The sequence below is a fragment of the Podarcis vaucheri genome (genome assembly GCF_965113315.1).
Source record: "Podarcis vaucheri genome assembly, chromosome: 7".
NCBI lineage: Eukaryota > Metazoa > Chordata > Lepidosauria > Squamata > Lacertidae > Podarcis > Podarcis vaucheri.
In genome coordinates this window covers 64072910-64098640 of record NC_138765.1, presented here as the reverse complement: position 1 = coordinate 64098640, position 25731 = coordinate 64072910, and the positions used below count along the sequence as shown (strand labels likewise).

The window sequence follows — 25731 nt, the reverse complement described above, 5'->3', positions numbered from 1 at the left end:
ATTAAAAGGTTCTTTAATTCCTCTTCACTTTCTGCCATCAAGGTTGTGTCATCTGCATATCTGAGGTTGTTGATATCTCTTCCGGCAATCTTAATTCCGGCTTGGGATTCATCCAGCCCAGCCTTTCGCATGATGAATTCTGCATATAAGTTAAATAAGCAGGGAGACAATATACAGCCTTGCCGTACTCCTTTCCCAATTTGATCTTCTGGAGGCTATTGCTTGCAGTGTCATTGGTTCCCACATGAACCAAGAGGAAGGGGTATTCGTCAGTGGGTTTTATGATTCCTTGCAGTCGTTCAGTTACATCTTGGATCTTAGCCCCGGGGAGACAGCACACTTCCCGAGACATCTTGTCAGGCCCACAGATCACTGCTTCTGTTCCCCTCAGTAGGGAATCCCCTATCACCACTACACGCCTCCTCTTGGGTTTGGTCGGGGTTCTTCCGTGAGCTGTCCGTTCCAAGGTCACCTGCACATTCCCTGAGGACTGACTTTGCTGCTCGTCTTCATATACCTGATCGACTGTAATGAGGGAGAGATCCTCAAATGGAGTCTGCTCTTCGTCTTCCATGCTAGGGGAGAGGACCTCAAAGCGATTGTGTATTTCTAGACAATCAGAGTGGACCCTGGGCCTCCTACTTCTTTGAGTCACGTTTCTCCATATATCTGGCTCCTGTGTTGGTGAACAAGCCTCCTTCTCAGGGGAGTCCCCTGTCTCCTCCTTGGTGGGGACGGTGTGCTCTGTTGCTTCCAAGAAGAGCTCCAGCTCTCTAATTCTTTGGAGCGTAGCTACACGTTCCTCCAGTTGCTGGACTTTGTCTTTTAATAGGGCAATCAACATGCAATTGCTGCAGGTAAAGCTGCCTGCAACCTTTGGCAAGATGGCAAACATTGCGCAGGAATCGCAGGCAACTGCAGCTGTTCCCTCCCCTGATGTTCAGGGTGTGGGTGTGGGTGTGGGTGTCATACGTTAGGGTAAAATGTACCTCAGAAGCATATTATAGTGAAAATAACATACAAAATTGCAATATATTTGGGGAAATGGCGGTCAAAACTGCATACAAAAATATGTTTATTAGGGGGGTGCCATAGATCAGGCTTCCTCAGACTCGGCCCTCCAGATGTTTTGAGACTACAGTTCCCATTATCCCTGACCACTGGTCCTGCTAGCTAGGGATCATGGGAGTTGTAGGCCAAAAACATCCGGAGGGCCAAGTTTGAGGAAGCCTGTCATAGATGGTTGCTGAATTGTAAAGAATTGAATTTTAGAAACTTGGAGGCCTGAAATTGACAGCTTTTTTTCTTTCTATCCCTACCCACTGTGGCTATCCAGATTCCTCAGGAAAGCCCAGCACAGAGCATGAAGTCAACAACACTTTGCTGTTATTCTTTCTCAGTAGCTAGTATTTAGTGGTATATTGTTCAGAAAGCATTTGTATACTTTATCATCCATGAAATGTCTAGTTCACCTCTAGAGTCATCCAGGCCATCAACACACCTTCCAACAGTCAATTCCATAAATCAATTATATGTCATGTGAAGAAAGTCTTCCATTTGTCCTGAATCTCCTACCAGTCTGTTTAATGGCACGAACTCTGGTTCAAGTCTTATGGGAGAGGAAGAAAAACTACTCTCCTGAGCTGCAGTTTGATAATGGCACTGGATATAAATCAAAGAGCTACAATCTCCCAACTGGTTTAACAATCAAGCCCTCAATCCCTCTTCCCATGAAACTCTGGGAATTTGTAGCTTCATGTGGGGAATAGGGGTCTCCCAGAAACTCTTGGCACCACTTTCAAACTACAGTTCCCAGGATTCTTTGGGGAAAGCCATGGCTGTTTGAAGTGTTACAATAGTGATTTCAATGTATGGTGCAGATGTGACCTCTGTCTACTTTTTCTACAACAGGCAAAAGAAGTCAAAGACTCTATTTGTTAAAAAAGTAGCAGGTGTGTGCAGCAGCCCCTGAGTTGCAGCATACTCTGAACTGAACTTAAAGTGCAATTTTATGTTGTCCAAATTAATCTGATTTCCCCTGTAGTTAGCAACAGCAAACGGCATCACTCTGTTGGCTGTTGTAAATATGTACAGCGTAATTGGAATGCACTGCTGTCCGCATTTCAGTACATCTTCAATTGCATCAATCTGTGTCTGAAAATAGGAAGATCAAACAACTTTGGTATATGTTGCTTGTGAATTTCCCCCAAAAAAGTATGCTTAGCTGAAATTCAGATGTATGACTTTCAACAAACTATTCAGCTCCCAAATTCTTCTCTACTTCTACATGTTATCTTCCCTGAGAGATAAGCATGTGTGCATAGGATCTGTGTCTCTTCCAGATTGTAGTAGTAATTTTATCAATTTTGTCACGGCATCTCCGTCCATTTTTATTTCCGAGGTGGGGGGGGGACCCTGCCCAACTCACCCTGAACATTCAGACATTCTTTTGGTTTCATTGGAACATTTTCTGAGTGGCAAAGCACTGTGGGTAAATGACTGCCAAGATCGTTAAAAAAATCCCTAGAATATTGTCCAGATAGTCAGATTCCTGCAGTGTTAGCAAATGACAAATAATCATTATCTCTGGCTACTTCTGAATATATCTACTTTTATTCTCCATTAAGCCTTGCTAAACCATCGACTTAAGAGAGAATCATTATAAATCCCCATTTTGAATTTTTTTTTATTAGTCGTATTTATCACCTTCCCAAAATCAATTCTGCATTTTTAAATTAAAACAAATGACTATTTGCACTGTAATCAATATGAGTATGCAATGGCACTTTAAAACTGGGTTGTGTGGGAGGGGAAAATAAAAAAAATAGAACACCAAGAAATATTCTTCTTTGGCTGCATCACTCCAATTTCAATATAATTCAATATTTAATAAATAGAATCCTCTGTGTCTTTGTAGGGAAACATCATAAAAAATGCAAAAGGTTTCATGGTCTCCAATAAACTTGTAGGAAACAAAGTGTTTCCATCTCCCTCCATAAATACTGCAACCCCCGTGCTGTTTGAGATGCGGCCCCCTCACCCGTTTCCATGCATGAGAGTTTGCTTGCTCTGATTATGTATAAGAAAAGAGGTATGCATATTTAATGACACTGGTAACTGAACACTACCTATGAAACCCCGAAAAGCAAGGGGTTTTTTTGGAGGGGGGAGAGACGGAGAGAACCAGCCGTCTCTTTTAAACTTTGGTGGCTTGATGTTTTCAAAAGGGCACAAAAAGCAAAAGCTTATATAATACCTAATTTGTACATCTGTGGTTTCCCCTCTGACTCGTGCAGGCTCCATATGTTTTTAATTATCATAATAGCCTTAAAGAACCTGTTCAATGGGAAACACACATGATCTTTTTTTTATTGTTGGCCTGTAATTTAAACAGTTTTAACAGAAAAGGTCTGGCTGTAAGGGAGTGACGAGCGCAAAGGTCTAAGAACCCTGTTATTGACCTCTGGATGTGGGAGTTAAGAATCCCACCCACAGAGGTGGGACTTTATTCTCCCTTCCCTGACAGAAGTAATTGGTCACATGTGAAATGATTTTTCAGGACCTGGAAAGGCATAATCTCCCATCTCAAATGACTCAGTGTTTCAGGCAGAGGCTGACACAATAGGACTAAGGTCTATAAATATTATCGCACAACCAATCTATGTTTTCTTCTGAAACTCTGCGACTGATACAACAGCCAAACCTCTCTGAAAATTCAGAAGCTATACATCCCACCAATTCTCATTAGCCGTTGCCCTTTCAAATAGCACAGGATTGATTCCCTCCACCCCTTTTCCTTCTAGAAAAGCCTTGCACATTTCCTACTTCTGTCTACTGAAAATGGTCAGATATCGTTGGCACTGGAATTGAATTTAACAAGTTCAGTTCATGCTGATTCCGGGACTACTAAACACATAATCAGTCCCATAATGTTATTAATTATCATTCAAGCGGCAGCCTTTGACATCGCCACGTACCCACAACTTCCCTTAGCCTGCACCGCTAAGTCAAATATAAAACCATTGGCATGAAAGGGGAAAAGGCCACAGTCCTATGAACAACACAGAAATTGCAAATAAGCAGGCACTGAGCAAACACTTGTGCATGGAAAACAGAGGGAGAAAAGACAGACCTCTGCGTTCTGCAAGTCAGAATTGTTTCAAGTTGTAATATTCCACCACTTCAGTTCATCTAATTAGAGGGGGAAAGTTGAAGTAAATTGCTGCGACAAGATGTTTAGGTCAGGAAAGTAGGCACAGCTGAAGGTTTGAGAAATCAACTGGTGTAGTTTCTCCATCAGACTGAATGGGCTTCAGTTGTTCCAGAAAACACACAAGGGAGCTATGTCCAAGGAGTGCTGTCCTGGCTGCAGGTCAAACCAATGCCTGGGAGATGTTTGCAGGATCTGGATTAGGGTCTCACCACTGTGCCTCCCTCCCCCAAGCAGTGGCACTGTTGGAACTGCCATAGCTCAGTGGTAGAGCATTGGCTTTGCATGCAGAAGGTTTCCAGTCTACTTTGCCTCTTCTACCTCTGTATTATATTTCTATATTGTAAGTTGCTCGGGGCAAGGGCTGTCTTCTTTTAAGTGCCATAAACACTGAATATAATATATGTAACATACAGAATATCAGATCAATAAGAAAGATCTTGGTTTGTGCGGGCATCTCCAGGTTGGGTTGGAAGAAAGCCAGGAGGGCTACTGCCCATCAGTGTAGATGGGACTGAGCTAGGTGGACCTAGGAGTCAGCTTCCTACGTTCACTGGGACCAGTTACAGCAGCAAGGAAGGGGATGCCACCATGAAGGAGCATAGGAAGGAGTTAATCCTCCCCCTCCCCTTTTGTAGCAGTTCCAAAAGAAAGGTTGAAGGCTAACAGTGAGGATAGCCAGACACCACTGTAGAATTTGCCATCCTTTGCTCCATCTTTGCTGGATCTGAGGCTGTTTGACTATGATGCATCCAAAGTATGATGCCTCTTTATAGATCAGAGTCTGTAGAAGTGTTGGATTAGAAAACATTCTGTTATGATCCACTGCTGCCAGAAAAAGATATCAGATCAAGATATCAGATAAGAAATCAAGGTGATTTAAATCTGAAAGAAAAAGCTGGTTTAAACCACTGAGTCGTTTTGTGGTGGTGAAAGTTTTGAAAAGCATCTCCAGTAGGGTTGACATATTTCAGTAAGTGAAAATCTGGACAAAAAAGTAGTCAAGCTTTTCTTAGTTTTGCCCAAAGTTATGGAGCATTTTGAGCAAAATCATTTTTGAGCTTTTTAAAAGTAAATTCACCAAAAACAGCACTGCTGATTTTCCGCCTGGACACCGCTTCAGAAAAGCAGTATTCCAGGTATGTCCAGGAAATTCTCTACAAATGGCAAACCTAAAATTTTCCAGGTCTGAGTATTTGCAAATGTGTGTATAATAAAGTGTATGGGGATAATCAAAAGATTAAAATATCAGAATCAAGGTTCAAATACGAGATTTTGTTGCCACATTCTTTGGGAAATTAAATGCATTGACCCCATCCCTTGTATCTTTTCTTTCTTATATATTTATGGTAGACTGTGGCCCCTTATGTTTCTCACTTGCTCAAGGCCCTAAAACCTCGATCCTTGCATAATTGAAGCATTTCTAGATATGAAAACACACACAAACAGATACACACATATAAATGCTCTGCTTCCCTGTTTACGATTCCCCCAACCCCAAACCCTTTTGAAAGTCTCCTCTAAATTTCTTTTAAAAAGAGATTACACCAGTACCACTGTGATCCCATCTGCAGAGGCAATGGCAACGCAATGCAGGAAGCATAAAACACCAAATTCCCACAGACGGCATCTGTCTTAGTACAAACAATGGGCCATTATCTTGTAAATAATTCTGATTAAACTCCAGGATTTTCCCCAAACAAACAGAAGGGGAACTGATGGTGAGACTGTAGCTAGTGAAAACGCCGGGCTCTTTCCTTTCTTTAGCGTTCACGTTTCAGGGCTACTATCTACTGGGAGGTTCTCCTGAGTGCCTGGACTCGTTTTCATGGGATTTGTGTAGGAGAACAACCATGTGAATTATAAGCCACACTGACACACACACACACCCAGCCTCAGTCATTTCCATCATTTGGCTTCCCTAATATTTGTTTATTTTCACATATCTCTCTTCTTTCCTCCGTGGAGCTCAAGGTGGCATACACAGTTCCCTTCCTCTCCACTTATAACTTTGCCACAACCCTGTGAGGTAGCTTGGGTGAGAGGCTGGGGCTGGCCTGAAGTCACCCCGTGAGCCTCCTGGCTGAGTAGGAATTTGAGCCCCAGTCTCCCAGAACCTAGGGACGCGGGTGGCACTGTGGGTAAAACCTCAGCGCCTAGGACTTGCCGATCGCATGGTCGGCGGTTCGAATCCCCACGGCGGGGTGAGCTCCCGCCTTTCGGTCCCAGCTCCTGCCCACCTAGCAGTTCGAAAGCACCCCTAAGTGCAAGTAGATAAATAGGTACCGCTTTCTAGCGGGAAGGTAAAGGGCGTTTCCGTGTGCTGCGCTGGTGCCGGCTCGCCAGAGCAGCTTCGCCACGCTGGCCACGTGACCCGGAAGTGTCTCCGGACAGCGCTGGCCCCCGGCCTCTTAAGTGAGATGGGCGCCCAACCCTAGAGTCGGACACGACTGGCCCGTATGGGCAGGGGTACCTTTACCTTTACCTTACTCCCAGAACCTAGTCCAGCACACTGTTACACCGCACTGGCCCACTTGCAGAGGTGGCAGTCACTCAATATACAATGACAAAGTCACTGTGGGTCAAAACAGATGCAGCATTGATTCCATGGAGTTAACTGCACAATCTTTTTAAGAAGTAAATAGCAGTCACAGGGAGAGCTGAGCTGCAGACAGTGGGGAGGAACCCCTTGCCATGACCCTGATAACAATCACACCCACACAAAAGATACTATTTGTCTCAAGAGAGAAGCCACTGGGGCATGGGAGGCATTTCACTGGGACCATGGCAGGGAAGAGAATTAAGCTTTACCTCTCCAGTTCAGCAGTCCCTCATTCCTCAGCCCCTGTGATTGTGATTTATTTCTTATTATTTTTTTAATCATGCACATTGAATACATTCACATAATGAGTATCATTTTTGTTTTGACTGTGTCTATTTCCATATTCATCATTATTTGGGAAAATTTCATTTGGCCTGTTCCTCCCTATTTCCAATGTAATTGTGGAATAGTCATGCTTCCCAATAAAACTGTTACATCATCTATCTATCTATCATCTATCATCTATCTATCTATCTATCTATCTATCTATCTATCATATCACCAAAAAGGAATCCAATGCATGGTTGCTTTACTTTTAATCATTTAAAATATCTGCCAATGAGACTTTAGCATATCCTATCTCTCCCTCCCTCCCTCGCTCCCTCCCTCCCCCCTCTCTCTCTCTCTCTGTCTCTCTCTCTCTGTGTGTGTGTGTCTGTCTGTACACACAGAGAGAGGGGGGTTTTTTGCAACAGAACTCACCAGCATGGAGCACAAACACCTCTCCCCCCCCCCAGTCCATGGCCCCCATTTTGTGCTGTAACCCACAGTACCTTTATATGAGTACCAGCACCTCATTTTTTAATTATATATATATATTCCCTACGCATTTTGGGGGGTGTTGAGAGGGGCCACTCTTGGTAATTCTACCACCCTCAGACACTAAGGCAATCGCTGTGGCATTTCCTAGGTTGTGGAATTCCCTCCCCAAAGAGGTGCTACTGATTCTTTCATTATAAAGTTATGAAGTTTCCACCTTATGCTGAAGATACACCTCTTTATCGTGACACTTGTCACCTAAGATCAGTGTTTTCAGGTTCCACCCTATTCCTGAGATGGTAATTTGTTTCAACTGTTTTGAATATTGAATTTTAAATAGATGTAACTTGTCAATTTGCTCTTTTGAAGGATGTAAGAGGCCTCTATGCAGGCCCAGCACCCAGAACACAGTTCACACAGCAGAAAGCATGTTGTCCTCAATGCTCTCAACAAGAAGCATGGGGTCATCTCCGCATAGCCACTCGATGCTAACAACTGCCCTTGGTTTCCAATCATGACCTATCTCAGAGAATATCCAGTCTTGGGAGAAGCAGCTTCCGTCTCCATATGATTCAGATGGTTCTCAAACATCTCCAAACCAAGGAACACATTGGAGGTGGAGTGTTTGTGCTTTAGTAGGGCTTACAAAATGAACATATTGCTTGAATCAAGCCTTGTATTATAATTCTTGGTAGTCTTGATTCTTGATAGCCTTCTGTTTTATGGCATTTATCAGTATATAGGTGCTGTCACGAATAATAGAATAACTGCTGTACCATACCATAACTGCTAAAAAAAAGTATGATTTCTCAAACTTTCAAAGAAGCTCATACCTAGGTCAGGTGTGAAAGCTCTAAAAGCAGCAATTCCCAAACGACTTCTGCCTAGATGTTTCCATCATTTAGGAGTCATAAAGCCTTCCTGCCTCCTATCTTACTATGTTTGGGTCAGGATAGTTTTAAGTCTCCTCTCTGTGTTGTGATTGTCTGCCACCCACAGAGGTTATCTGAAGACTACTACAAGAGAGTAAGCTTGCTGTAATTTGAGCTGGCCTATCACCTGCTACTTAGGTTCATCCGATCTCTCATTGAAATCCATTGACTTTCAAGAAAATCACAGTGTCTCCATCCTTTCCAGTGGTGGCTGGTGTCCACTGAGACTGATAGAGTGTGAAACAGAAGGTCAACTGTAGGGGGCACCAGACCATTGATGGGCAGAGTCAACTAATTCTAGTTTTGTCTACATTCTCCTCCTTAATGAGTTCCACACGGGACACACTGAGACTAAGGAGAAGTCTAATAGGCCATGCCACCCCTTGAATTGGTTACAATAAGGATCTTGAGTGGGGGCTAGCTTTGGGCAGATTGAGGTTGGTGGGACAGTGTCCCATTCAATATAATGGACCGGTTGATGCTCCTGTCTTGAGTTGTTTCCAAGTACACCTGTGTGATGCCTTCTCTCTTTCAAACCTATCCTTAAAGTCTTTGCACAACCCCTTTGTTCCCATGGCTATTTGTTCTTCCAAACTTTTGCAGGAATCATTTATGTTGTTCTGGGGTTTAAGATTGTTTGTACTGTAAAGCTACTTGTTCAGTGTATCCAGTGAAACTTTCTTGTATTTTAACTGGTTTTTTACAATTAATTTTAAGTGATATGTTATCTGCATGCTGCAAACCACTTCGAGGTCACAGTGTAACAAAAAATAGTCGATCAACACTAGGTACACCAAACCTAGGTAGGTGTAATAGAAATGAAGCACATTCCTGCCTCCTCTTCATCTGTGCTGAATTCTTATATTGTAATTTACTTGGCACAGCGACTATCTTCTTTTAAGGCTATGCACATGGATGGCAATATATGGAGGATATATATTAGCAGATCAATAAGTAAAAATCTTAACGTGCTGTTGTTGCAATAAACAGCTATGACTCCATCTCCAGGCCACTATAAGCAAGCTAATGCTATATCCTAAAATGAACCCATCGCTCCCATTGACATCACTCAAAACTTGCACTGCAGCCAGATCATCCTGCTTAAGATTAACTGAAATGAATGGGGTCCCAACATCAAGTAAACCAGTTATGAATGGGTGGTGTGTTCATTGACAATGGATCGCAGTAGTCCAACCCACAGAGAACGTGCCTGGCCCAGAAAAAAAGGGTTGTCGTTTCAAATATTGGATCTCATATGTGGCTTATATAATATAAGTCAGTGGTATCATGGGAAAATCATATGCCTATAATTTGCTAAAGTGCCAAAGGTCACAAGGGAAAAGGATGCAATCTGTCCATTTCTGGGGGGGGGGGGTCCTAAGAGCTTAAAACTGACAGCAATTTATATTCCTAATTCAGTGCATAGTTAAGAAAGTAGATGTGTCACAAGGTAGTCTTTAGGATGGCAAGTCATCTCCCATGGGGAAAAATGATCATGAGGATGAACAGTTTGCATTGTAGCCAACTAAGTTCTACTGAGATTAGACCCCCTGAGGATATTGCTTCTTAGCCATGCCCATTATTTTCAATGGGTCTACTCTGAGTAGGTCTAGCATCAGATACCACCTTTCATCAGGAGTGATTCAGCATTTTCCCCAGTACAATCCCTCCCTACTTCCCTGATCTTTCAACTTTTACAAGACATAGCCGAGATTTAAAGTTCACAACTCTGCTGAATCCAAAGGTCAGCAGTTGTAACAGAAATCTTGTGTTCACGGGTTGTTAAAGTGTTTGTAATTCCCTCCTGGTCAATGTATCATGTATGTCTGAAGTTCCAAAAATATTCCAATTAGGTTGCTGTTTCTTCTGAAGTGCCTTAAATATTTGAATTTGTAACCAAATTTGGTTGTTGTTTTTTTTTGTAATGCTCAGAACATGCTGTTATGTTGTCCTGGCTAATGCAGAATTTTATTTAATTGCAAAGCTTGTGGAAATCTGAGCCAATGAACCACATTGTTTTAGGAAGCAGGAATAATCAAGATATATAAATGGAAGTATCGAATAGAGCAAAAACCTTCATGGAAAGGGAAGTCCATGGAGACCATGGAAATAAACCAAGGTTTCTATCGCGGGCACATTAAGTTGGGAGTCAATCTTATTGAACTTAGTGGGATTTGCTTCTGAATATACATCCATAGGTCTGGGCTCAACATCTTGGAGACCTGACAGGACTGAACTCATGAAGCACTCCATGATGGTGAGAGAGTTGGTAAACAGGAAGTGTGTTTAATTCCAAACTGTATGAACTCCAGATATAACCGAGTTGGGTTAGGGTGTTCCATCAAGATTCTGGATCACACATTAGAGCTTATGCTACATCAAAGTTGCTAGATTCTCTGTATTTATTATTATGCATTATCTCAGAACTCCAAAGATCCATAAGATCAAAAGTGTTTATTTCTGAACAATACTACCCAATAAAAATAAGACACTTATTCTATTGTGGACTTTGAAATCATGATGGAATGCCTTGTGGAAGCCTCTAATGTAAGAAAGCTGTGGTACACAAGTCACATCCTCTGAACTGAACTGATGGACTCCAATATGCAACTAGGCTGTGGTTCTTTGAGATGTGCCAAAGGGTTTGTGTGTGCAAAGGGGGATTTACATTTGTTTATATGCCTTGAACAGCAGGTACTCTCATCACACCACATCACAAACTGTTCTGGAATCTCCAGTCTCCAATTCCAAAAGCAATTTTTACCTTGTAGTAAGGGGTCTGCATGACAAGCAATCTACGCTCAAGGCATCCTTGGGTTTACAGACCTAACTGTGCTGTCCTACTGCAAGCATTTTAAGCAACCTAGTTTAGGATGTTCATTGCCAACTCATGTTGTGAGTTCCAGTGACACAGCGGCAGTGTCGGGTGAACAGAATCAATGTCTATGTTTGCTAGGGATAGGTGAATCTGTGAGTTTCAAGTTATCTCGGGTTCTAATTTTTTAATTATTAAGTTCAGTTTTCCACTTTTCCATATGAGTATGCAAAATAATTTTACAAATGCCCATGAAAATTTATCAGCAAATTTACCCTAATATGCACATTTCTGCATGCAATTTTGCCTAATGTATGCATTTTTGCAACATAATTTTCCTAATGCATTTTTGCATGTGATTTTCACTGATATGTGCATTTCATACACATTTTGCTCTAGTATATGCATTTCTGTACACTTTAATGGGCTGAAGAAATGTATCGAAATTTGGAGAAGTGAAAAAATTTGGAGAAGTGAAAATTTTGAAGGGTGGAGGTGTCTGCCACCTGAGAAGCACTCTTGTTCTGCAAGTTGTTCACTTTGTGTGTGTTTTTAAACAAGTCTGCATTAAACAGCCATTCACTAAAACCAATGGCCCTGCCTCTAGCCACAAAGCATTTATACCTTAAGAAGGCCAGAACAATAACTGCAGTGTCTGTTACATATTGCAAAACAAGGTCCTTATACAATGGTGGCATAGCCTTCAACACTAGTGATGCGGCTTCAGCTGTAGCATTACAGAGTCAGATGTGATAGTGGAGACCTCAAATTATGCTGCTCACACAAATGTCCTTTTGTCCTGTTGGGACATCATCTCACCACTGTTATTCCCATGGGATACAGAGAGTGTTCTCCTATCTGAGTGCAAAAAGTATACATATGAGGCTATAATTCTTCCAGCCTGGATAACTATTTAAAGTTGTAACTTTCTTCTGACTTTGAAAATGTCTGTTGGGTTGTGTGTGTGTGTTTTAAAGAGTTCCTAGTGAGGGGAAGTGCCATCAGAGAGAGGGAAACAAAGAGAGAGAACAATCTCACAGTGAGTCTGGATAAATGTTACAGTTATCTCACAAATGCTGTATTATTTCCAAGCATTCCAAAATAATATAATTGTTCTACTGGTGAACTACAGATTTTTCTCAGTATGACACAGAACACTCAAATGTCAGGTCCTGACTCATGGTGTTTGGAAGGCATAAACAAAAAACTACCAATATGTTATTCAAAAGTGACAACATTAAATTATATATTAGTGAGAGGGACTGGATGGAGGGATGATCTGTTTGGTATACAAGCAATTGAGAAAAAGTCTCCAGTTGGGTTCAGGCCTAGGAAAGACTCTTTCTGGATAACCACTGTCTGTCAGTATTGGTCAGCCTTCCTCAATCTGGTGTGCTAGATGCTGGAGAACTCAGGTCTTTCATCATCCCTGGTTGTTGGCTATGTTGGCTGGAGCTGATGGAGGCTGTAGTCTCTTGAAGGGCACCAGGTTAGAGAAGCCCAGTATAGGCAATATTGGTCTAGATGAGCAATTGGTCTGGCTCACATAAGGCAGCTCTATTAGGTCCTTCTAGAGCTGCCAGGTAGCAACCTAGAGATTCATAGGATGCCCTTAAAATTGCCTGTGGAGAATGAAATGAGGAATATGTAGTTCATCTTGCCTTTGAACTTCTTCCTCTTCACCAGCAGCTGTAGCAAATAAGGCTTCACGTTTTACCCCACAGAAGGAAGGGCAATGGGGAGAACCTGGAGATGAACAAGTGTAAGAAGCCAATGCTCAGGCAACACCCACTTCATCTGGCATAAGGTAGGTTTTTGGTGTGTGGCATGGGAACCCTAAATCCAACTGTGTTATCTTTGATTTACATCAGTTAAAAAAGATGCACATCTCTATGATACACTTCAATATGTTCCTCTTCAGCTAACCAACCGTTATATCGTAGATGAACAAAAGATGCACAGGTGGCTTTTCACTTGAACAAATTCGTCTTTTCATTCAAGGAATTAAAAAAGAAAGAAAGAAGAAATGAAATCCCAACCAGTTGCACTACCCAGTTTCCCTGTAAAACACCTCAAGATGGATCCTTCCCCTCCAGCTGACAGAGCAGCTTCCTGGCAGTTCTGTTGTTGAGTGAATTAACAAAATGACTCCAAACTATACTAATGGTTAACAGCTTTTTAATTTTATTAGCAACACCAAGATAAGTTATTGAAGCATTGTTTTTAGTATTGTTTTACATTCCATTCAGAAATGACCTAACTTGGAACTCCATATACATTTAAAGATAAAGTGTGACACTTATTCAGAAAGCAACAATTATTAAAACTTACATGCCTTCATTACCAGGAAACCTTAATATATTTTCTAATTACTTCCAACAATACTCTATTTCAAAGCACATGATAACCCAGCAGAAGTTTACACATTTCACTTCAATCACAGGTTTTTGTTAAACTGTGGCTGTCAAGAGTGTTGTTCATTGAATTTTACTGTCATTTCTTGGTTAATATTGAAGAAGAGGAAAACTGGTACAACATATTAAACTGGAAGCATTTCTCAAAAGAATATGAAAAAAGATAACTACAGTAATTCTTCCCCTCCTAAAGTATTACAAAATTTGAAACTATTTAAAACTCAAGTAGAAATGACAATTAAGTAATCTTTTTAAAAGGAAGTTTCCACTTCGAAGGCAGTCCATTCTCTAGACTCATATGCCTACATAACAAAACATATTACAAAGCCTTTGATTTTTGTATTGCTGCGATAAACAGATTATAGTGAACACACATATCGATTCCTACACTTTGACAAATATATAGAAATTCCTCTTTGCTTTAAAGAGTTAACAGAGCAACAGGTAATTACATTTACCCCCAGTGATATAATTATCTAGGAACATGAGCAGAAAAGCAGCAGATTCAGAAATTCAACAAGATTACACATTTTTTTTACAATAATAAAAGAATATCCAAAATACTGATATGTGAAAGACAAAAATTGTTCTTATTTGTGTATATCTTTCTTTTTTAAGGTGCAAAATTATGACTAAAAACAACAGCACAGGACTGGTTCGTGGCTGCAGTTCTACACTCTCTTATGTGCAAGTCCTACTGATGTCAATGGGAATTCTACACAAGTAACTGTGCCAGATTACAGTCTACCCATTTATGTTATGGTAGTTTTGTACGCTAAGTGAGACTGAAACCATGGTTTGAGTACATGGCAAATACTTGTAGGTACATTGGAGGACAGCAGAGCAGACCAAAGTCCAGGCTGTAGGTTTCTGAATTTTAAATACACTTGAATTATAATTGCCAGATGTCCTTCATTTTGAAGACACTTGAAGATAGAACGTGGAACGTATTAAGAAAGCAACAAGGAACACGCCAGCCATGTCACATTCCAAAACCATAAAAATAAGAAAAGTGTCAGGGTTCACCTTGCACCTTTCTTGCCTGATTTAACTTTCTCTTTCCTGCCTATCTTTAAATATAATAAACATCATGGTATTTATTTAAATTACACCCAGTCACTATGGTTCATTTTCTTAATTTGCTGAAGATGTTGGACACAATGCCACACAGCCAGATACAATTCAGCCCAGTGAAATCTAAGTCGGAGTTGGACAGGCCCCAGAGGCGAGTAGTATCAGGAGGATTTCTAGAACTGGCAGAACCAGCAGGTGCCAGGGATAGAAAGAGCCAGAATTACTTCTCTGTGATCTCTGGCCTAACGGAAGAGCTCCGTCACTTGCACACAAGTTCATGCCTCCTGCTTAATTAATCTGGAATAATTATTATCCATGTTTGTGTACTTATAATCACTAAAACGAAAAGGCAAGAGTAAGCTCACCATGGAAAGTGTGAGGAGAATCAGCTTTTCGTTGCTCTTCAGCACCCTGATTCTAAATGGCAAGAGGGTGGTGAAAGTTCAAGGGAGCCTAATCTGCATTAAGTGATTCAGAATACGCATCCTTAGAACGGCTTGTTTTTCCAGTCACCCTCCCACAGCTTTAGTTCAGAGTTGGAAAAAAACAAAACAGAACTAGAAATAACAAACAATGTATATATATATTGTCTTGGTCTCTGTTTTTCTACAAATTTGGAGACTAATTTTATTGTAATTCTAGATGGCCAAATGACATATTGAGCATAAGTTCCCCAAGTCAAAGCCTCCACACTTAATAATGCAAGTGGTCCCAGGGGTGAGGCTTAGAAGAGGCTGGGCCCTTAGCTTCTGCTTAGGAAGTCACTGTTGATTCCGACAGTAGCTTTTTGAGCCAAAAATGTGCAGCAAAAGGAAAGTAACATAAACAAGGCTAAATGTCAACAGTGTTTGCAGACTTACTGACACCATCCATTTGTTTGTACTGAAATGACTAGCGAACCATTTGGCAAATATAATGCTAGGCACAGACCAGCCCTTTTATCCAGGAGTGCAAACTTCATTGGGCTGCTGGCATTCGACTTAATTAAAAAAGGAAGAAAGCCATATGAGTTTGGTTGGATATTGCCACGCAAATAGCAATGCATTATCCACAACAGCAGCTGAAGCCCAAAGACTCAGGGCCAGGTTCTGATCCCAGTTAACACAGACAAACACGAGGAGTAACTTCATTAGGGACAAAAGAACTTCTACCACAGTAATGGCAGAAAAGAAAATGGCATGATCTGAATGTCTCCGCAGATCCCAGAGAGTTCTGCAAATGAAAGGGTGCCATTTAGGAAAGGTGGAGAAGTGTGTGAGAGAAGTTTCAGAGCATGCTTATTTGTTACTCAGGGGGATCTTTCATCTAGGTAGTGTACTTAATACTGCATACCAAGATTGACTATTCTATGATACAATTAAATGTTCCTGCATGGTAGCTATGCACACAGAAGGCCGAGATTCTTTTGCTGAAAAAAAGTGGGGGAGTAGAGGCTTGTCCTGCATTGATAATGCTACAGCTGTTGCAGTTTCTTAAAAAAAGAAAGAAAGAAGAATCATGACAAATGATTCTATAATACACAGACTTTTTACAATTTAACCCTGATCACTGAATTTATCCATAAGATAGACTTATTGGGTTTTGCTAAATTTTGCCCTCTCCCAACTGAAACATACACAAACACTGAAATGTAAATGGCACTCCTGCTGAACAATCCTTTGCTAATTCCTGTGGTGGCTTACATTTAAAGTGGAAAATACACCTTTAATGCCTTTGCACACAAGGTCAGTTTTTTGAAACGTTGGGATTCAGTGAAATGACATTTAATAGAAATTTAGCAATATGAACCAAACATATTGCTTCAGCTAGACTTTGACCGAATGCAAAAGAAAGATGAGATTTTGGAAAGATGAGTGGAAGAGAATTGAGTGATAAAGGTAGACCATGACACTACTTAATTACCTTGTTTGTGCAGAATAGTCTCAGGAAGAACCACAATGGCTCTCAAATGGTTCAACCCATGATGAGCCAGTCATGTGCATTTGTTGCATAATATTCGACTTTTCGTGCACTGCTGAATACCCCACAATTTGATTGTAAGTAACATGCCAAAAGCAAATCCTTCATATGATGCAGGATTCACATGGAGTCAACACAGGGGAGGGTTTGTGTGTATGAGAGAGATACACAGACAGACAGAGTGACTATTGAAGACCATGCCCAGAAGATCATGAGATTAGGCCCATAAAAAGAGACTATTTAGACTGAAGCATGTCCTCAATTCTACTGAAACTATGATAGTTCTGCATGCAAAGTCATACCCTTAATTGAAGTGGTAGCAGTTAAGTGATTATTGCTTGATAATGCTTCCTTTCAGTTAAATGCACTTTGTTCATGTGATAAAGAAGTCCTGTCCAGGAGAGTTGAGCTGTGATATCCGTCCAAACAAGCAAGCTGTCATAATCACTGCTGTTATCACAAGATAAGCATAGCCTTGTGAATTTGCCCTGAGATTTGAAGGCACTACCATAAAACAGACTATTATACAAGCTGTTAGTGGTGGAAGATGTGTTCACAAAGATACCTCATTCCATTCAACATGGTACCAAGTTGTTTCTAAGAGCCAAAATAGGGTTTCAAGAACAGAAAAAACTCTACATGGAACAAAGTAGATCAGAGCTTTTAGCAAAAGCAAAAAAGCAGCAAATTCAGAATATTATAATTCATAGATCTAATTCAAACCTTTCTCATGGGGCAGCTCAACAAGTACCGACACTGGGGTTGCTCTAACAAGATCCATGTTATTACAACAATGTGCATATTCAGCAGCAACACAACAGTCCCCTATTTAAAATAACATATTAAAGTGCAATCCTATACAGGCCTACTCAGAAGTAAGTACCACAGGTAAATGCGTATATGATTGCAGCCAGGTATGTTAGAGAAGGTCAAAGACTTTCAGAGATAATAGTGAGAGGGACTGTTTTTATATCCTCGTTTTATTTCTAACAGTGGTTAAAGGGAGATTAAATATAACTGCCAACCACAAAGAAGGCTTCTGATAAAGATATAACGCTGGACACGAAGCAACATTCCATATTTGTGTAGCCCTCATTTCTTCAGGACCTCTGAAAGGCGCTTTATAAGCATTTGTTAATTTAGCTGCATAACATCTAATTAAGGCTGGTTGATACCAACATACTGGTATGGGCAAGAAAGATCAAAATCTGATATTAATGTAGCATACCACAACTATGACAGGATCACCAAGCAAAAATGACTAAATATGAACCAAGGTGTGAGTGACTGGAAGTTAAGATCAAGTCACATGACAAAAAGGAAACAGTACAAAACTTATCCAATAGAAAATGTTATGGGTATCATGTGGATGAGCCACCTCCCATCTAATTTCACATTACATTCATGGGGACTGTGTTGAGAAGGATGTTCTAAGCAGCAGAATGGTGTTTCATTATATCACATTAATACACTTATATTAATGAGAAGCATCTCAGTGGTCCTCGCCATAAATGTTGTCTTGAGTGGAGAGGAAAAGCACTGAACAAGGTTTCAGTATTAAACTGATTAGGAGTGAAAGCCCATGTTTAAGAACCACTAAATTCAATGGGACTTACTTCTGAGTAAACAGAAGGTAGTGGTATGAAGAACTAATTCTTAAAAAGCAGGAAACATTCCTTCCCTAAAGCTACAGGGTATATGTATATCTCAGTATTATACCTTGATGTTTCTCTCTCTGTCTCTCTCTCTCTCTACACACACACACACACACACACACACACAACCTACTTTTAAAAAGGACCAAATTGTCCACTGGTTAGCTGATCAAAGGTCCCTTAAACTCAGTTTTGCAACAATGAAAACAGTAGGGGTCAAGATGGTCATCATGGTGGCTGACAGAGTGATCTAACCCTCAGCTCACCATAAAGTTTCAATTTTGCCCTATATTGCTCTTACATAAAGGCCCTAGAGACATAAAACTGGATTGCTTCAGTGATTTAACAGTTATATATATATCTAAGTGAAAATCTGGTCCATATTGCTAGGTTAAGCAAATCAAACATGTTTGTTTGTTTGTTTGTTTGTTTGTTTGTTTGTTTTGTGTGTGTGTAGCCAAGTCTGGATCAATTACTTATTTACAAAGTAACATATTACTTTGTAATAGCCAGTTTGCTGAAACACACAAGAAAAATATGCTGCCATTCAATGATCTTTATCCTAGAACATTGCTCATGTCCGTTATGCAAGTGAATGCATGGGAATATTTTGGTCTCCAGATGCATACCCATTAAACATGGGCACCAAAGCAGCAGAGTGAATGATTGTCTTGGTCTACAAACTATACTGTTTTCTGAGCTAGGATTGGGGAAGGTTTGACTGGGATGACAGAGCCTATTTCAAGTGGGGAGAGCAGATGTTGAGATCAATATGGGTAGAACATTCCTGCTGACTGTCTCACCATCAGAGCAAGTGAATCAGTCACATTTTAAAACTCATAATGGCAATGGGATAATGCAAAACGTCAGGAGGTATTATTTTTAAAAAACCTATAAATGACAAATGTCTCCAGTTAGTTGTTATCTAAACTAAACTAAAGAATGATCATCATTAGGTGCACAGACTGTATCCATCTATTTGTGCAATGTCAGGCACACTCATACATTTAAGCAGAAGCAAAACTAATCTGGGTTACTTAATCATTACAAAATGAAAAGAAGAACTATGCATACCCACCATGTACTCCATAATATGCAATAGAAACTCACATTCTTTTCACCGTATGTACATTTCCAATGTGTGTGGCAGAGAGACTGGACCCATTCAACTTCTTACAGCATATAGATAGAGGGGCGAAATAAATATGTACCCCTCCCATGTATTACTGGGTACACACAGTATATTTGCTAAAGTATAACACATGAAGAGGTCCTAAGTGCCCCATTATGATGATAGGTGGACCTGGGTTAGCCAAAAGACAACACAGTTGGGATTGTAGTGCTATTTCACTAGCTCAAAGCAGCCAAGAACCTGCTTGAATTGGGCTGAAAAAGAAAGGGACAGTAACACTGTTTGGGTTGAGAGATGTTAGCATATTTCCATTAAAACGCCATTCAGCAAGTAGCTTTCAAGCAAAGCTAGTCTAAAGCTCTCTAAGTTCAACCCTCCAAGTGAAGCAACAACAATCATTCCACTAAGTTCAGCCTTACGCCCAACCCATTTCCCAGGATGCTTACATTATGCATGATAACTCAAGTGGTCAACTGGGTAACATGATTTGTTACTACTAGTTGAACAGTCATCCATTATGACTGCTCTCTACAGCCATTCACTGAGGAAACATGACTTATGAGCAACAAATGCAACCAATCACAAGGGATGTGTCTTGGAATGCGTTGACTATGCCACCAATTAACTTCTTTCAGAGCAGGCCAAGGGGCTCACATTTGCTCTGATGGCAGCTCACAAAAATTCCATAGTCTGAGGAGCAGCAGAAAACTCAGTAGCAATGATCTGTGTTTCATATACATTAATTTATTTTCAGTCTCTGGGAGAACAAACTGGCAGAACTCTTAAGAATACTGAAGAATACTCCTGCAAGGCTACTACAACTTCATAGTCTGCAACTACAAAGACTTCTGTGCAAATGGCTAGTAAAGATATCAGCCCAAACTTAAAATAAAATAAAATCTGGAGGTGTGGGAAAGAGGATTTGAACTGCAATTCCATGTATAAAAATAATCAAACTTATTGCAGGTCAGCCTCATAGCTCTGATGCTCTATCTCAGTTAAAAGGCACAGCTTGTGAAACTTTTGTGTACTCAGCAACTCATGAAATTAATTTTGAATCATTAGAAGGATGGGGAATTAAAAAAATAAAACAGATTTGTTTTCAAAAGTGATGATGATGACAATGATAATGTGGTTTATAATAAGTGAATATAACACTTAAATAGAAAGTAAGGTTGTGAAACTTTGATCACAATCTCACACTGGGAAACTTTAAATTTTAGATTTTTTGGACAGCCTCCTTTTCATAATCACGAGGCTGAACAGCTATTAAAAGGAGGGAATGTGGGACTTTCAATTTGCATAACATTAACAGCTGTCAATATTTTTCAAACTGTCAGAAATCCCATAGTTCTTTCTTTTTTTGACAACTTGGAAAACATTCTTTGCACCGCATAGTTATGGGTACTGAGCTCAGAATGGCACACTTCTCCATTCAAAGCCCCCCTGCAGCCATGTCTGCATATTAAAAGTTCAAGGCATGCATGTAACCTTCCTAATGGACTGCAACTCCACTTATTTGAGATCCAATATCTTGAATTTGCTGGACAATTTTAAATGTCCAGTAGCCAGACATTTGTTTAGATCTGCAACAGTCCTTGTATGTGGATTTGTGAATGCCCTTGAGATGGTTTGCCAGATATATAGCAATATGAATGCTGCAGTCTTCTCCATCCCACTCTACTCCAACACCTGGGCTTTAGACCCCACCCCATACCTACCCCTAGAATAGTAGAAAGTAAGGTGGAGCCTCTAAATCTATGGTCTCCCAACAACTACTTTAATTCATTGTTTTTTACTTCCGCCCAAGAGACCTCTGTCTTGGTGTAATAAGCTCCAATTTAGTAAATCTGTGATTCCACATTTTAAAAATAAACAGCCCAGCATATTTCTGAGCCAAGCAGCATGGGTGGCCTTGATTTGCAAAAGGCAAAGTTTAGAGGTATGGCATTGCAACCCACCCCCCACCCAGCTTGCTGAATGCTATTTCTAAACTGCTTACTGTGTATGCTACCTCTCTGGGTTAATAAGCTGAATTTAGGCTGTGTGCTTTTGTGCCTCTGCACTCCACTCTTCCTGAGCACTTTGAACTACAGAATTGTAGAGTTGGACGGGGTCCCTAGAGTCATCTAGTCCAACCCCCTGCAACACACTTACATCAGCCTGCAATGGAGGTGTTCTATCTTGGTTTGTGACAACATGCCAGACCAGTAATGGTATACCCCCATTCTGAAGATTTCAAAGCTGGTGCAGAAAGTCCTAGGAACACTCCATGCATTGAGACTTCTTAAGGGCGCATCCAGAAATGGAAAGTGTGAATATAGCAAGCCCATGTTTGCAAATGTGCACATTGTACAGCTGGAATTGTAGGATCAGGATGCCAGTACTATCTAGTGAGGCAGGATGTTCAGCTAGTTAAGTGAGCTTTTACATTTCTTTTCTATTTCTTATCACCACCGCAGTATATAAACTCATTTTTTTAAAATGGTCTGCTTGGGATTTTTGCTGCAGCTCTTTCTGTGCTTTAAAACTACAGAGATCATATTAAAAGATGAATTTGTACAGACCCTTTCTGTTCATTAAAGGGTGTTTTTGTTTTGTTTTTTGTTTTGTTTAAATCTATTTGCACCGAAAGCTGCATAAACCTCTGGGTTTTCCTACACACTAGAAGTTTTGGTATTTGAGGCTTGCATGGTTGTGGATCATATAGAAAATGAAAAGGACCCAGTTTCTCTCTCTCTCTCTCTACACATGAGGAATGTTGGTGTCACTATGTGGTGGCAATAATATGACACAGACTTCCTAAGCACCCCACTTTGGACAAGCAATAAAAATAGACTTTGCTGAAACCATCAAGGCAGTAAGCAAGTTCAAACTCTTTACATTCTAGATAACCTAATGATTAGATAAGTTGACCTAGACAGTGTAACCAGCCAGTTGGTGACTCCAAAAATAATTGTGCATAGGGATAAAGTGATTATATGCACCTGCTCAAGGACAACAGCATGTTTGTTTGTTTTTCATACATAAACAACTGTCTTATTAATTAGGTAATTGATGTTTGTGTTGTTTACCATAAGGAAATTGTGTAAGGAAATTTAAACAGTAAATTGCCTAGCTTTTGAAAATAATAAAATATTAGGATTGAACCCAACTAAGTTCTACAAAGAGTAGATCCACTGAAATTAATGAGCAGGGCTAAAGCAGGTCCACTAATCTCAGCAGGTCAACTCTGAGTTTTACTAACATTGGATATAATCCTCACTGTCTGATTAATAAATTTAGGGATTTCTCTATAAAAATATAACTACGAATTGGAATAACCCACCCAGATTTTTTAATTTATATTTCATTGAGCATATTCAATATGTCCTTATTCAACATAAGGAAATAATTTTTTTGGAAAGCAAACTAGGCTTAGGCTTGGCAAAGCATTTAGTGTTTTTACTTTTTTTCTCAGTTCAAATGCTGAAAAGTTGCAAGTTACCACGTCAGTTTAAAAAATAAAATAAAACCAGATTGATCAAAATGAAGCAGCAGATGTTCTGGTCACATATCATAAATACAAATGTCTTATATAACTACTTATCTAATTAAAAACTACACAATGTATTTTTTTTAATGGCCTGGACCACGTATAAAGGCCACGTACTGCTGCATGAAGCACCACTAATTTCAATGGAGGTCCATGCTTTGTAACAAAGTAGAATTTTGTCCCAAGGTTTTAAAACATCATCTTAAAGCCAAATTTACTAACAAGCACAGTTTGACATACTCAGTAATTTTGTGGGTTGTTGTTTTTCTCTGAAATGGTCTGAAATAAGGATTCTAAAACTTACCACACAAGTCAGGTCTCTTGATACATCCACTACTTCCTGTGCTACTTGCAAGTCCATTAAAGGCTGCTAAGCCATCAGAGCTGTAGGCTCTTAGGACCGACAACATGTTGACTTGCTTCTCCAGGACCTGTGGGCTCTGAGCTGGTTCAGGCTTCATGGCACCTGGTGTAGCTTCATGGGAGGCGAGGAGATTCTGACTGTGCCACTGCTTTTCGGAAGGTGGCAATGGCGGCATGAGTCCTTTTGAGGCAACAGAGCCTTGTACGTTGTCCCCTCTATCGGCACCATCTTTGCTCAGATTGGACAATGGTTTGTTCGTAAGATCAGGTTCTGTTTCAATGTCCTCATCATCAATGGTTTCTTCCTTGGAGGACTCCATGTCTTCAGAGGAAGCTATGTCTGACAGGTCGTCAGTAGCACTTTTATTTACAGAGTCAGAAAGCAGCATGGTTGGGTCATCTTCACTTTGTGTTTTTATGTCAGGGTCGTTACCAGTGCAAGCATTTTGTGCTCCGACAACTCCGGAATAAACGCCAAATTGCTTGTAGAAGTCTGCTGCAAAATTATAGAAAGTGGAATCCATGTGACCAGGCCAAGGGGTGTTCCTCTGTTCTCCTGGAGAGTCCTTGGATCCTTGGTTCATTCTTTCAGAAGCCGGGTCTATCTGGCCAATCAAATTGGAAGTAGCTACATCTTTGTTGGACTGTATGGAAGTCAGCAGCAAGCTAGCTTTATTTGCTGAAGCAATGGCCTCCCTGGGTGGGTCTTTACCATTTCTAGTTGATCCTAAAACACTGTCTTTACGCTTTGCCTTGCCTAAATGATTGGCTTGGAGATGAAGAGCCATTAATTCCATCGATGATGTCGTGAATGAACAAAACAAGCAGCCATGCCAAGCAATATTGTCTTGGACTGTAACGGATGAACCTGGAAGACTGGCTGCATCTGGTCTCACAGAGAGGTCAAGAGGCTCATACTGTGATTTTTCTGTTTTTCTCTGCTTATTAGATGATTTCTCCTCACCACTCTCTAAAGCCAGAGGCTTTGTGGAAATGCAATCAGACAGGACTTTATCCTTCATTTCTTTTTCTTTCTTCAAGGAACTGAGGACAAAGTTGTCCATAAAAGCTTGCAACGACCCTTGGAAATTCACTCCATTTCCAACCATACTATGGTAAGCTCTGCCCAGTTCAGAAAAGCGTGTCCCTTTGGAAGATATGTCAGACCCCTTGATGCCGTCTGAAGAAACCTCTGAAGACATGCCAGTTGAATGACCTGGATGATCTCCTGAGGAAAGCATTCCTGGTGACCATTGTTGAGATCCCATGCTACTCCTGAAATCTATTCCAGGAAGACCCTTGAAGGCTCCTCTCAGTACTTCAGGTCTAATGAACATTGATCCTTTATTTGATGTCTCTTCCTTATGTTCTTGACTTTGAGACTGTCCAGAAAGTGGTCCTGCGCCATTCTGCCGTTCCCGGTGATGTCGTTCCAAGTGGTATTTGAGTGAAGCAGATTGTGTACCAGCATAATCACAGTGGGGACACTTGTAAGGTTTCTCACCTGCAATTATCAAAAGATAAATAGGTATATTAGCTGTATTAAAATGAATTATTTGGGAGGGGATCAACATCTATCCTTCTACAATAATGATGGTTCCAAAAACCCACTAATTATTTTTCTAATTCCAGTTCTTTCCCCTGTAAAATAATAAAAAACCTTCTTCTTTGAATCACTTTCTATCAACTCAAGACTTACACAGCATAACACACACAAGTTATATTTTCCTTAACTTAATATGCTAAAAGTGCTTCAGAATTAAAAGATATGATTATTAAAACAAAGCAAAACTATTCCACCACAGTGATCATTAAAAGTACAAGCCGGGGGGGGGCAAAATATGTAACAAATGGATGACTACAATGTTTTTCTGTAAACAATAGCACTAAAATTTGTTTAAATTATACATATGGAAACAATTTTTAACCCTAAAAATTTTATGGCACTGTTACGCAAGACTGAAATGAATGATTTAAGTCTTGCTCTGCAGTAAATCATGGATATAATTAGCAAATGGCATTCTGCTCAAGTAATTTATCATTATTTGGAGGGCACCATTCCAGAAGGATTCAAAGATCTGCAGACCTGCTGCATTGTTTCCAAATAAAGAACTATAAATACAGTTTCTTCTATAAAATATTAATACCATTACAGTGCATTACAATCCTATTGAGTAAGAACATATAGTTAAGATAAAAGGTAGTCAATAAAAATTAGAGAGAGAACGGGCAATAAAAGGTAGAAAATATATTTAGTTTCTATGTTTGAAATTAACATTAC

The 25731-nt window shown here is 40.2% G+C and overlaps 1 protein-coding gene and 1 long non-coding RNA gene across 6 annotated transcripts in view; one reads left to right on the top strand and one right to left on the bottom strand.

Moving 5' to 3' along the window:
• Positions 1-25731, bottom strand: part of ZNF536 (zinc finger protein 536) — a 567281-nt gene that overhangs the window by 144405 nt on the left and 397145 nt on the right. For all 5 annotated transcript variants that reach the window (XM_082232846.1, XM_082232848.1, XM_082232849.1 and 2 more), the window contains one exon: positions 23392-24954. In XM_082232846.1, the coding sequence (XP_082088972.1) occupies positions 23392-24954 (1563 nt within the window). The remainder of the gene's footprint in view (positions 1-23391; positions 24955-25731) is intronic.
• LOC309537903 lies at positions 13519-18539 on the top strand. Its single transcript, XR_014222056.1, has 2 exons — positions 13519-16557; positions 16733-18539. It is a non-coding gene; the product is annotated as an uncharacterized lncRNA (long non-coding RNA).